This window comes from Hypanus sabinus, chromosome 12, assembly GCF_030144855.1.
Source record: "Hypanus sabinus isolate sHypSab1 chromosome 12, sHypSab1.hap1, whole genome shotgun sequence".
Lineage (NCBI taxonomy): Eukaryota > Metazoa > Chordata > Chondrichthyes > Myliobatiformes > Dasyatidae > Hypanus > Hypanus sabinus.
The window spans coordinates 70,867,579-70,881,697 of NC_082717.1; the positions used below are offsets into that span (position 1 = coordinate 70,867,579).

At 37.7% G+C, this 14,119-nt stretch overlaps 1 protein-coding gene across 4 annotated transcripts in view; it reads right to left on the reverse strand.

The window, feature by feature from the left end:
* LOC132403001 (ADP-ribose glycohydrolase MACROD1-like) overlaps nt 1-14,119 on the reverse strand; it is a 1,163,451-nt gene that overhangs the window by 408,586 nt on the left and 740,746 nt on the right. For all 4 annotated transcript variants that reach the window (XM_059986201.1, XM_059986200.1, XM_059986202.1 and 1 more), the window contains one exon: nt 7,564-7,685. In XM_059986201.1, coding sequence (XP_059842184.1) covers nt 7,564-7,685 — 122 coding nt within the window. The remainder of the gene's footprint in view (nt 1-7,563; nt 7,686-14,119) is intronic.

Sequence of the window (14,119 nt, forward strand, 5' to 3'; positions counted from 1 at the left end):
TCACTCCAGGTACTCACAACCCTCTGTGTAAAAAACTTACCCCGATGTCTCCCCTAAACTCCCCTCCCTTAACTTTGTACGTATGCCCTCTAGTGTCTGCTATTCACACCCTGGGAAACAGGTACTGGCTGTCCACCCTATCTATGGCTCTCATAATCTTGTAGACCTCTATCAAGTCCCCTCTCATCCTTCTATGCTCCAAAGAGAAAAGTCCCAGCTCTGCTAACCTTGCCTCATAAAACTTGTTTCCCAATCCAGGCAACATCCTAGTAAGTCTCCTCTGCACCCTCTCCATAGCTTCCACATCCTTCCTGTAATGAGGTGACCAGAATTGAACACAATGCTCTAAGTGGGGTCTCACCAGAGATTTGTAGAGTTGCAATATGACCTCTCTACTCTTGAACTCAATCCCCTATTAATGAAGCCTAGCATCCCAAAGGCCTTCTTAACTATCCTTAGGTTCATGGATAGGAGGACTATTATAGTCCAGCTGCAGGTCAATACGAATAAGCAGATTAATGGTTCTGCAGAATTTAGATAGCCCAAAGGATGGGTTTCAGTGTTGTAGTGTTCTATGACTATGACACTAATTGCTAGGTTCATTTCAACCCAATTTATAAAAGTAAATTGTCATTTCTATTTTGTATCATAAAAATATGAACCAGGTTGGCATTGTTGTTCCATTCCTTTGTTTATTTCTTGGTGCGATTCATGCAAAAAAAAAATCAGCCAAATCCGTATTCACAAAACTGTGGAATTTTAATTGGAATTAGCCTGCAGTACAAGCTGACTTTCTACAAAATCATTATTAATTTATAAATTATGTAGTAGTAGTAGTACCTGGCACTACCCACAAAACTAGCCCTAATCCTGAGTGAATTAATCACAGTGGTGTTTTTTTTTACTAATTGACCCTTTTGCAGTTCTTGGGAAGTTACTTCAGATTAAGCTGTTTCTTTGGGGATAAGAACAAAAAATGACTAATTTTCAAAGCTGTTGACTATATATCTCATTAAGTTGTAAATAAACTGACTCTGATATCCCTAAAATAGCTAGCAAATTGCTCTACAGATTTTAAAAACATTTTTAGTGAATTAAGATTAAGTTGCTCACAGGCAGTGGGCTGATTAAAACTGGTTATGTTTGTAATAAAATCCTTTCAGCTACACTCATTAAACTACACCTAGAAATCATCCTTAAATATGTCAAAAAGCATATTTTTAAGCAGATTTGTAAAAGTACATATTAAATGCTGCTTAACTAGTTGCTTCATGGTATAGCTTGAGCTTTTCATGCAAATGAGTTTCGGGAGCAACAGATGAGAAGTTAGCAATTCTTCCCACGAGTGCACCAGGATCGCATGCAGCACCCAGTGTAGAAACACTGTCCTGGTGGCTTCAACCAACCTTTACACAAACAAGCACTTCCTTCCACCCATAAATATCATAAGACACAGAACTGTTGGATGAAATTGGCTGGGAAAGATATGAATCTGACTTCACTGGACGTCTGACAAATTACGTCCCAAAGGGGAAAGGGCCACGAGGTAAGTTCAGCTGGTCCAACATTTCCAACCTCAGATAAGGAGACACTTAAATAATTCCCATCATTGACAAAAGAGAAGTATTTCCGCCTCTTTAGCTGAAGAGCATTATAAATTCAGGATTTATCAGGAAAGTGATAAATAAACTCCACCAATAAGATTCTCCCAAAAAACAAGTATGACCTTAGTGAGGAGTAACTGTACAACTAATTTAAATCTGAAGTTAAATTATTTACTGAATCATCAAAAAGACTGTTGATTGGGATTTTAACCTGAAGATTTTGTCTCCATCTTGATGCAGGTCTGTGTTTTTCATTCTACAAAGTAGCCAATTAGCACAAGACCCATATAACCTTTAGACTTTGGGTCAAAATCACAAATCTCCTTTCATCAGGTTTAGAAGCCAAACCATGAAAGCTACTTTGTTCAAATTGTGACAAAATCACTTGGATTCTGTAATTTCATATTTAACTTCGGCTAATCAAATCCAGGCTAATTTTAGGTTATCCAGTTTTCCTGCTCATCTTCCAAGACTGAGTCCATGGAGCAATACCTGTGGGTGAGGTACAGAAGAGTAATCAAAAGTGCCATGCCAAACCTAATCTTCTAAATTGCCTGCTAGACATTGGATCCACAGAGCTGTTGTTTTAAAGATGCCTCACATGTGCAGATGTCAAAATCTGAAGGCCTAATTAATTATGATAATTATCATTTGCATATGTTAATCTGGACTAATCTATATTCAAAGAACAGATTCTCAAGTGCCTTATCAACATTGCAAATGCAACGTAATTTAAACATACGTAACAGAGATACCAAATAAATTACGCTATTAAATGCAAAACAAAAGCAACTTCTATGTGATTCCCCCACAAAATCAAACTTATTAATGTGAAGTCAACAAAAAAGTCACAGGCCTAAAGCATTAAATGTTTTCCTATCCACACTTGTGGTCTTAGTTGCTGAGTTTTTTTTTTAAAGTATTTTCTGGTTTTGTTTCAGATCTCCAGCATTTGCAAGGTTTATTTTGAGTTTCACCAAAAAAATTACACCATCATTAAGCAGAATAATTTCTTACTAAGGAAATTTTTGAAAGGAACAACATTCACAGGACTGTTTAGTTCTCCCTCTTTTATTCAGCAGCTGTGTTCTCATTGTTCTTTAGTACTAATGCTATCATCCATTGTTTTAATGATTTTGTTTTCCTTCAAAAAAAAAGTCAGTCAAGGTGATCCACAGAAGCATTATTGGAAGTAAGTTGATATTAAGCTTCATAACATTTGGGAAGGGACTTAAAAACTTCATTAAGCTGGCAGGAGTTAAGGAGTGAGTTGGAAGGCAAGGACTTCTCAGCACAGAATTCCAAGGCAGCTGAAAGCAGAGTCACCATTGGCAGTGTTAGAGAAAAAAAACATATGACCAAAGAGGAAAACAGGAATTCTGTCAGCATTCAGAAACAATTCAAATGCAACACCTAGTAGAGATAATGCTGATTCTGGCCTCTCCTAATATCCATAGATGTGTATTAATGAAAGTTTTTCTCTCTCCAAGTTAAGGATGTACAGTAAAGGAAAAAACTGATATTCCTACCGCACTCACAGGTAATTCAGTTGTTATATATGGGCCCAGGGTAAACATTGGGGATATGGTGGCATTCCAGAAAATTGAATTAATAATCTAGACTTGCAAATTCAAATTCCACCATAGTAGTGGCGGAAACTAAATTCAGTTGATAATCTGAAGCAAACAAGGTTTTAGTACTGAATCATACAAACACAATTACTAAACTTCATTTGATTCACCAATGATCTTCGGTGGAGGGAGACAACAATCATTAACTTGTCAAACTTTAGTGTTGGAATATTGTGTACATTTCATTTGCTTATATCACTGTACCAATGCCAGATGCACTAATGTGGTTGATAATTCAATGACTTTGCACGACATCCAGCTGAAGGGCAACTACCCCAAACCTAACAACTGTTGGCCTTCCCAAAATGTCCTGTTTCAAATGGAAAGGGATAAATAAACAAAGGCGAAAATGCTTATTGCATAAATTCAATTTGTTTCCTACTCTAGAATGCGTACACAATTAAACATTTTATTTGGTTAAAAAGTGATAATTAGCTTTCACTTGAATGTTAATTTGAGCTGAATAACATATTACTAGAACCTTTAATTGTGCTAATTGGGTTCAGACTGCACTTATTATTAACAATTTGCATTCAACCCATACATTGCTTGGTAATAAAAGGCAATAGAGGATGTCAAGTAGCTTCAAATGACCTTAAGGAACACCAATATATTGCCTCACATCAGCTCTGTCAACCATGCTGGCAATTATCTCTTTCAAGTGCTGCCAGGCCCTACTATTAGACTGTAACATAAACACTATTACCAAAAATTCCAAAAGCTATGAATGCCACACACAGCATTTCCCTTAGGACAGAAATATGTTTGCAGTCCCAAACAGCAACGTGCATTTATTTGTACAACACCTTTAACATGGAAAAACATTCCCTGGATGCATTACAGACACAATCTGACAATGCATGGGTGACAAAGCTTGGCCAAAGAGGTAGGGATATATTTAAAAGAGGGACCAAGGGGTTTCGGAAGGGAATGCTAGAAATTATGGGCTTGAGATCTAAATGAATTGATATTTATGGTGGAAAGAATAAAAATCAGCTTGGATAAGGAATCAGAATTGGAGGTGAAAAGAACTCCGAAGGTTGTAGGACTAGAAGATCAGTTAGAGGCAAGTGATTTGAAAACATTAGTAGGCATGAACATTGAAGTCCAAATTGAAAGCCAAATTGAAATCCAGAAAGCCAAACGGGCTGAGTTGAGTACAGCTGTACTTAAAATGAATCAGGACGTCAGAAACACTTCGATCCTATCTGGAACAAGGCTTTGATGAAGGAATGCTGAGAATTTTCTCTTTCCTTTCGAGTGTTACCGTGCAGCATAGCAGCACTTCATTGAATGGAAGATAAATAAGTTTCAGCATCTGTCTATACATATCCTCATCTTTTGCTAAATGTACTGGGAATATGGAGAGCAAATTCATCAAAGGAATAACTAAAATATTAATTTAAATTAGACTCAAGGGCAGCTGTTGCTACTCATTGTAAAACAACACAGGGTATTGTCTTAAGCTACAAGAACACTTCTTGTGATGCATTCTTTCCTGTCATGAACTTGGCTGAAGATGGAGGTAAGCTCTGCTTTCTTCATTAGCCTGACAGGAAGGGATTCTTGAGGTGAACACCAGTTCTGACAAATCATTATAAACCATAGCACGGACACTTGCTGTGTTAATGCAATCATTGTCATTTGTCAAAGTCACTTTTACTCTCCCCTTCCACCTCAACTAAAAGCCCTGCTGCAGCTGGAATCATACAGTTTTTGTTTACAAATTGTTCTAATGGAGAGGCCTACTTAATTCTACTCAGCCATGGTTTCACTCTGCTGTAACCTAAACCCACTTTATCAAGCAGCAGAGATAAAAAGGGATAAGAGGCTGAGGAATTTAAGAGTGAGTTCGTCACCAGGAGCCAGAGTTCAGTTTATGGGTTCATCATACATCAACTGATAGAGTGTGTCTAGGTTGTTTAAACATGAGAGAGATTGCTTAGTATTAAGTTTCCAGATGGCCTGACATGGAAATACACTGCATTTATCAAAGGCCTCTTCAGTTTCTGAAATGTAGCCACTTAAACTGTCTGGGCTACCACCAATGTAAATATTATGTGAAATAAATCTGGGTCCCCTTACCAGCAGGGGAACGAGATGGGGGTGGAGGGAAATGGCAGCAATGTGTTGAATTAGTTTTACTGATAGAAGTCAGTCTCAATTCCCACAGCAACTATTTTGATAGACGCTATAAAAGCTGACATAGCATTTTATAAACTCAAATGACAATGTGAACCTTGGGAATCCATTGAATGTTTTTTATCTTATTTTACACCAATTGCTTCAAGTAAAAAAATCTCAGCAAGTGTCACTGTACAGCCAGCTGGGAATCTCACAGGCAAATTCACCAAGATCTGTAGTTGATTCAAACTGTCACAAAAAAAAGACAAGAATTTCCCCCTCCTTCCCACACACACAAAGTGTGAGTGGGGTGGAGAATTGTTGTATGAACTTTCCGCATTTTGAAACAAATCTGTTTTAATCAGCTTTAGAACCATGTGATTTCAATCCCTTCACACTCAGGCATTAATCAATTAATTTCCCCTAGTTGAAGTTGACAACCAAAATGTTTTCATGTAGTGGGTGTACTCAGAAGAAGAATAAACATGGCACTGTTGTGAGTAACTTACATCCAAGTCAAATTTAAAAGTATAGATGGATGGTTACTGGATGTATAATCCACAGGCCTGGATTAGTGAACCTGACACAAGATCAAATCCAATTTAAATTTCGATAATTAAATAACATGGAATTAAATGTTACTGCCAGTATTACTAATTACTGGCTATGGTAATGCCTTTCAGAGAGTACATTTGTTCTCCTTACCCACTCTATTCTATTTATTACTGCAGATAAACAAAATATGCCTGTCTATTAACAGCCTGCTGAAACAACTCACCAAACTGATGTCAATGGTTCAACATCACCTTTACAAGGACAAATAGGATGGTTAAGAAATTGGAGCTCACACCAGCTCTGGTGTTAATTAATTAGAATTAAACATTGCAATGCTTGTTCCTTCAATTTAAGTCATTCTACCACTTACCATCTTACAAAGCAATTCAAGTTCAGTCTTTCAAAACCATGATTAGATACAACAGTCCTAACTTTCATAGAGTGGCATGAAGAACATTGATTTGTGCATTGAACTGAAAGGATAATCTGAATATACTGAAGAGAAACAGACCACTTGGCCCTGCCAGACTACATTGATATTCATTACACAAATTGCCTCCCATTCCACCAGCCTCATCTCAACCTTTTAATTTTTCTTTTCCAGCTTGTGTGTCTAAGCTATTTGCCTGAACCACTTCACATGGTATCATATTGCACATTCTAAATTTTTCAGAGAAAATAATTACTTATTTGGTAGACAAATTTATTAGTATTTGCCATGTTTTTTATGAATGCTGATTTTGGACTCTTCCTCAAATGAAAACATCTTACATGTGTCTAACTGTCCACTCTGGCTGTAATGAATAACTACAGTGAATCAGACAGCTACATCACCATACAATGTAATTAATGGGTTACTTTTTCACTGCTGCATTCTGTGCAAGTTTGGAAGTCCTGTTTTAGGAAGGACCTCAGAGGAAGCCTGTAAGCAATTTATCAAACCAGAACGAGTAATGAAGTGACAAAGCTGAATGGATAAACTTCTTTATATTCACTGGAGTTGTGAAAGCTGAGTATATGAACCAATTGATTTTCACCTATTCATCCATAACCAACTGTCCCAATCTATGTAGCCAGAGAGAGACAACCACCCCAGCTATTGTCTTGCATTGAAATGAGTGAAACTACTACAGAGCTATGCTAAGTTCTGGTTAAGGTACAGTTCTAGCAAGCTAATTGAACAGAGCTGATATGCATGGTGACTGAACACATCCTGTATTAAATTAATTGTCCCAGGTATACTGTTGGAACTTTGGGGTGATATTAGCTCTCTACAGTGACAAGTTAATGCATACAGTAAAACTGAAAAAACAATGGACTTGGTATATTTGATTGTGCTTCCTTCCATGTTGCTGCTTGACCTTTGTTATGCTTATAGCATGTTCTACTTTTGATCATATTTCCTGTATCTTCAGTTTTTTTGCTCTGAACGTTTGGAAAATATAGACAGCCGGACAGATAATTGTCAAATCGTTAGCATCACACTAGTGTGTGTGTCATAAACAAGCACCCTGCAGGTTTCCAGACCCAGTTTTCTAATTATCCATGAATCTTCGTATACATTTGATATTGTGATTTTTTTTAGAAGAATGAAGAGACAATTCCCTTTCCATGTTATCTTAATAAGCTGAGGCAAAGTTAACACTTACGATAGACCTCAGCCCTTGAGTCTCCAACAGCTTCAGGGAAGTCTCATAGCAGTTCCTCAACTGACGTTTAAGACGTTCATCACAGCTTCCTCTTGCTATAGGTCCCACAGTATGAATGACATCTAAAAGCAAAAAGGAACAAAATATCTTTCAGTCTAAAAGTGATTGAGCAGACGAGGCCATTGAGCCCACAATGACTATCGAGTCAGCCATTATACAGTGCTAACTGCATTAAAATATTGTGAATAAACAATAAAAACATCAACCTTGTGTCCAATTTTGTACCAGTCGTTTAATTATAACATCTTCAAATAAAATTGCAGTTACAAGCTGAGGAGTATGTCAGTGCTCAATTTCCTAACTAACTCTAAAATAATTGAAAATTTTTAAAAAATATCCCAAAATTAACATGAAAAATATTAATGATTGTGGGTTGATTTCAGGATGGCAATCAAAACTTCGAAGATTTTCTTAAAAAAAATCTTCCTATTCAAGTCAATAATGAATTCAGACTGGAGGTGAAATCAATTAGATTTGCCTTTTATTCATTCTAACTTCACATTCAAGACTATAATCTTGCTATTTCATGGACAGCATAATAAGGCAGTTACTTGTTCATCGAGCCTAATTTCACCACCACGAATTACAAAAAAGGAGCTATCTCACAACATTTTATTCAATCATCAGCAAAGACAGGATGACACTCTCCAAGGATCAAGCTACAATTGTAATTGGGCAGACAAAGCACTCCTACAGCAAGAATGAAATCACTGACATTTGGAAAGAATAGATAAATGCTTAAGAAATTGACGTACAGAGCAGCATCTATAAGCCGAACATGCATTATATAATTCAGTTCCTTGGGTTTTGCAATCAGTTTGTTCTTGTAACAGGAGAGAGGAGAGATGGGAAGCAGAGGTAGTGGGCCAAAATTACAATGAAGCAATTACAATTACTGCAACCTATGGGAAAAAATGCAAAGGTCTTTCAGTTAAGGTCGGGAGACAAGGTTAACTGAAATAAAACAGTCCAGACACTGAGGTGTGACCTGCCAGAATTTCAGAGAGTACACATGGTAGACAGAAGATGTTCTCAGTTGTGGATGGCTTCAGAATAAGGGACATAAATAAGGTAACCACGAACAAGGCACCCAAATAAAAAAAATCAAGAAATCACGAGAAAACATCTTTATCCACAAAGCAAATAAAATGTGTAACACCCTAATGTAGAGAATTGTTGAAATGAACAGCATAGATTCAGTGTAAAGGGAATAGTAATGCATATGAGTAAGAGAGCAGAATATAGGAAACACTGGATGCAGAAAGCTATAGTGTAAACAGCAACAGACTCTCAGATTGTTTGAGTTTTTCCTGTGCCACAAATAACACATAATAAACAACATCCTAATAAGTAACATGCAAATTAGGCTACAGTTACAAAACAAAAGTGAAATTTCATTCCAATCAAAAGTCAGAAGAAAAATATATAATGGAACATTCTTCCTTCTTCCTAAGATTTCAGAGGCCTTGAGAGGTTTTGCTACTTTTGGAAAGTCAATGCATTTATGTACATGAGAAACACAATGTTCTGACCTTGGTGTATCTAAGAAGCACTATGTTAGATTTTTGACTAAGCCTTTCAGTTCAAAAATAAAACGCAACTTATTTTACTGGAAGTGCAAGATAATAATGAAGGCATTGGAGGCTGGAGAATTATAGAACCAATTTTCCATTTTCCTGAAGAGCAAGATTTGAAGATTGAGAATGAAGTGTGGATTTTCAAAATTGGAGGATGTTGAGAGTCAATTTAAGAACAGAAAGAGAAATAGAAAGAAACAAGAAGTTGTTTAGAGAAGATAGATCAGGGAGTCCAGCTTACATTATAAAACTCAGCACATTTTTAATGATATTTTTGTATTCTCTAACAGGCAGCACGACTGTGAAGATAAAATAGTTTCCCTTGTGTAGGAGAGACATCTGCTAATGCTGATTGATCATTACAATGACACAAAAGGACATTTTTGCATCTCTTATCTTTCTATAACAATTGGCAATTAATGTGTAAATCCGTCAACATTTTAAAAATATCAGAGAAGCTACAGTCAAGACACTGAACAAATAAAAAAAGTGAGTTGCAGAGAAAAAAAATCAACCTGCAATTTCTTCAGGCTCACAAATCAATGAGTTTCTTTTAATGTTTGAAACTGTTCGGTGAATTGCAACATAAATAACAGTATCCTTGCTATTTTCTTACTTCAGCCAAAAAGCTTTATCACCCACATCATTATGAGCTCAATACAAAACTAAATCTCAAAAAAATTATTTTATGATATGCAACTTTTTTATTTGCCAGCTACGTCCTCAATATGAATGTGAACAACACTGTTCACATATTTAAAGTATTAATGCAGGATATTTTGATGCATGTCAATTGTCGAAGTGATCACACCAAAAATGTAATTTTTTTTCTCCACTGAGAAACCATTGAAAACCAGAACTTAAAAAAAAACTGGCTGATGTTCTCTGGAATAAAAATCACTAAATTTTGCAACTCTTTGTAAGGGCAACTGGTTGAGGTGATACTGAACAGTGAGAGTGTTCCTGCACTATTTAACAAAATTTGCTAAGAAACAATTTTGAGTCTTTGTCACGGCTTATTCATCACTTTGTGGCGACCCACTTCCCAGCGCACTCGAACCGGCTCACAAAGCAATGCGCGCCGGCATAGAGGCCGGTCCCAAAGAGGGAGCCAAGTCTGCTTCACCAGCAAGGGGAAAAGCCCGCACGCGGGACGGGACTGTGAATACGCGCTCCCTACAGCATTCCTGCCCAGGGAGGGTGGGATCAGGAAGGCTTTAAAGCAGAGCCGCGAAGTTTGAATAAACCTCTTTTGTAACTGCAGCTCACCGACTGGGTGTCGTTATTTCAGCGCTGTGTGTAGCACACCGCTACAATTGGTGACCCCGACGGCCCAAACGATATTTGGGCGGAAGATGAACGACGCCGCATCTGTTCATGCAATTTCATTAAAACTGCCAAGCTTCTGGACGCTGCGACCTCACCTATGGTTCCAGCAAGCAGAAGCCCAATTCCACATTTGGCAGATAACCTTGGATGCAGGCATGGCTGATCTGTAAATTTACCAATTAAAAGCCGTATCTTTTGATGGTGTCTCACAAGCATTTTCAGAACTTTATGTTAATTAATCTTAATTCCTCTTTTTTTTGTACCATAGAACCATAGAACACTACAGCACAGTACAGGCCCTTCAGCCCTCCATGTTGTGCCAACCCATATAATCCTTTAAAAAAGTACTAAACCCACACTACCCCATAACCCTCCATTTTTCTTTCATCCATGTGCTTGTCCAAGAGGCTCTTAAATACCCCTAATGTTTTAGTCTCCACCACCATCCCTGGCGTCATTCCAGGCACTCACAACCCTCTGTGTAAAAAACTTACCCCTGATGTATCCCCTAAACTTCCCTCCCTTAATTTTGTACATATGCCCTCTGGTGTTTGCTATTGGTACCCTGGGAAACAGGTACTGACTATCCACCCTATCTATGCCTCTCATAATCTTGTAGACCTCTATCAAGTCCCCTCTCATCCTTCTATGCTCCAAAGAGGAAAGTCCCAGCTCTGCTAACCTTGCCTCAAAAGACTTGTTTCCCAATCCAGGCAACATCCTAGTAAATCTCCTCTGCACCCTCTCCATAGCTTCCACATCCTTCCTATAATGAGGTGACCAGACTGAACACAATACTCTAAGTGTGGTCTCACCGGAGATTTGTAGAGTTGCAACATGACCTCTCTACTCTTGAATTCAATCCCCCTGTTAATGAAGCCTAGCATCCCATAGGCTTTCTTAACTACCCTATCAGCCTGTGCAGAGACCTTGAGGGATGTATAGATTTGAACCCCAAGGTCCCTTTGTTCATCCACACTCTTAAGTAACTGACCATTAATCCTGTACTCAGTCTTCTGGTTTGTCCTTCCAAAATGCAACACTTCACACTTGTTCAGATTGAACTCCATCGGCCATTTTTCTGTCCAACTCTGCAGCCTTTCTATATCCTCTTGTAACCTTCAACCACCTATAGCTCCATCCACAACTCCTCCAATCTCCATGTCATCCGCAAACTTACTCACCCATCCTTCCACCTCTACATCCAGATCATTTATAAAAATCACAAATAGCAGGGGTCCCAGGACAGATCCCAGTGGCACTCCTCTCGTCACCGACCTCCAGGCAGAATTCTTTCCTTCCACAACTACCCTCTGCTTTCTTCCTTCAAGCTAATTTTTTATCCAAACAGCCAAGATTCCACATCCCATGCCTCATGACTTTCTGGATGAGTCTCTCATGAGGGACCTTGTCAAGTGCTTTGCTAAAGTCCATGTAGACCACATCCACTGCCCTGTCCTCATCAATTTCTTTTGTTACCTCTTCAAAAAACTCAATCAGGCTCATGAGGCATGATCTTCCCTTCACAAAGCCATGTTGTCTATCCATGAGTAGACTATACTTCTCCAAATGCTCCAATTTGTATGGGAAAGTTAAGAGATCAAAACTCCAATCATCCTTTGCATGCTTGTGTGGGTATGAAGTGTGATCATCAGGGTGATGAGGAGTCTCAGCCCAAAATGCCGATTGTTTTTTCTCTCTATAGATGCTGCTTGACCTGTTGAGTTCCTTCAGCATTGTGTGTGCACTGCTCTGGACTTTCAGCATCTACAGAATCACGTGCTTCAAATTACAATTCTGCTTTGTTGCCCTGGTTTCTTTTGAATGCTGGGTGTGTATAGTTTGCCACCCCTTCTAGTGAATCAGAAGAAATTATTTTTATCCTCATTGCTGTGTTCATGCTTTGGATAATATTAGTGCCACTTAGTTATAGGGAATGAACAGGCCAGGTTCCATTTTAACTGAACCCACTGATAGTTTGGGTTGTTATGTTAAATTCTGTGAAAAGAAAGTAAATGGGTTGTTTTATCAAATATATTAATAACTCACCATGTAACCCTAGTGTAAAATTACCTCTGAATGCTAAATTTTACCATCATGTATAACTATTAAGGCAAGAGCAGGAAAGAGCTAGTTTACTCATGCATTTTACATGTACGGTCCTTCATAAGTTAAATTAATCAGTGCACTTTATTTCTTTCATACTGTGAGCAGTGAATGTAAAATTCAAAGACATCCATTAGTAAGGTTCAAATATCTATCATTACAGAAGATAAGTTCTGACTTTTAATTCAGTATAAATAAAAGAACAGTGAAAACACTCATGGATGCTTGTTATAATGATGTTGAACATCATTAACAATAAGAGGATGTATATATTTTTAATGTTGGTTAGTACTTATTCAGTTTCTTCAAAATCACATTTGAGTTTATTGTCAAATGCAAAGTACACATGGGCACAGGTGTAATGAAAAAGCAAACTGCAGCAACATCACAGACACAAAGCGTTATTTAAGCAGTGCTTACAAGAAAATTAAACATATTGTTTTCAAGAAATAAGACAGAACAAAAGCAAAATTAATTTTAGTGCCAAGTGATCAAAGTTTTCCTAAACTGTGGTGATTTGGGTTGTGCAGGTTGGTTCAAGAACCAAAGGCAGAAGATATTCTTGAACTCGGTGGTGTGGGTCTTCGACCTTCTGTACCTCTTGTTTGATGGTAGCTGCGAGAACAAACTTATCAAGATGTACTGTTGATATGGCAACCAACCTATTTTTATGTCTGTATGTTGTACATCTCCACAAAGTATAACATTGTCTTTCATCTCCATAACTATCAATCCTTCTTTATCATCAGCTTTCAATTTCTTTCTTTCCATCCTTTTTCCATCTGCCTCTTTCTCCATTTCAACAATGTCTCAACATTCTGATATAGAGGAATTTGTCTGTGAATACCCAGGATTCTTCGAGAGATCGATTTATTCAGTCCCACTCTCTGCATGCGCTCTATTTTCTTGACATTCTGTCAAGCATTGATCAGTTTCTTTGTTGACTCTGAACCTCCCACCCCAACTCTGATTTCTAACAACACCAAGACATGAAATAAATTTTTAAGTGTAACCCTGATCTGTAAACGGATACTCAGGAGATATGTCATACCAGCAGTGAAGTCAAATGCATGATATTTGATGATAGTGATATTGATGCTTCCACATTTTTTTCCATACAACCCACTAAATAGCACATTTAACCACAGGAAAGCCACTTCCACCAAAAGGAAGAAACTCACCTAATTCTTACTGATTGTGCAGAAGAGGCCACTTGTAGATCTTGAGGAAACTTAAAGACTCGCATCTTCTACCCAAATATCCACTTATAATATCACTATCTCAAAATCCTTTGAGAAATAAGGAGACAATTCCTGTAATTATTCTATTCCCTATCCTTAGATAGTCTTACAGCAGTGTGTACAATTTAACACTGCCACTTTAAGGAGTCCAATGCAAAGTGAAACTATTGAGAATGTTAGAAATCTGAAATAAGAGAAAATGATAGAAGTACTCAGCCCATTATGTCAGATTCTGATGAAAAG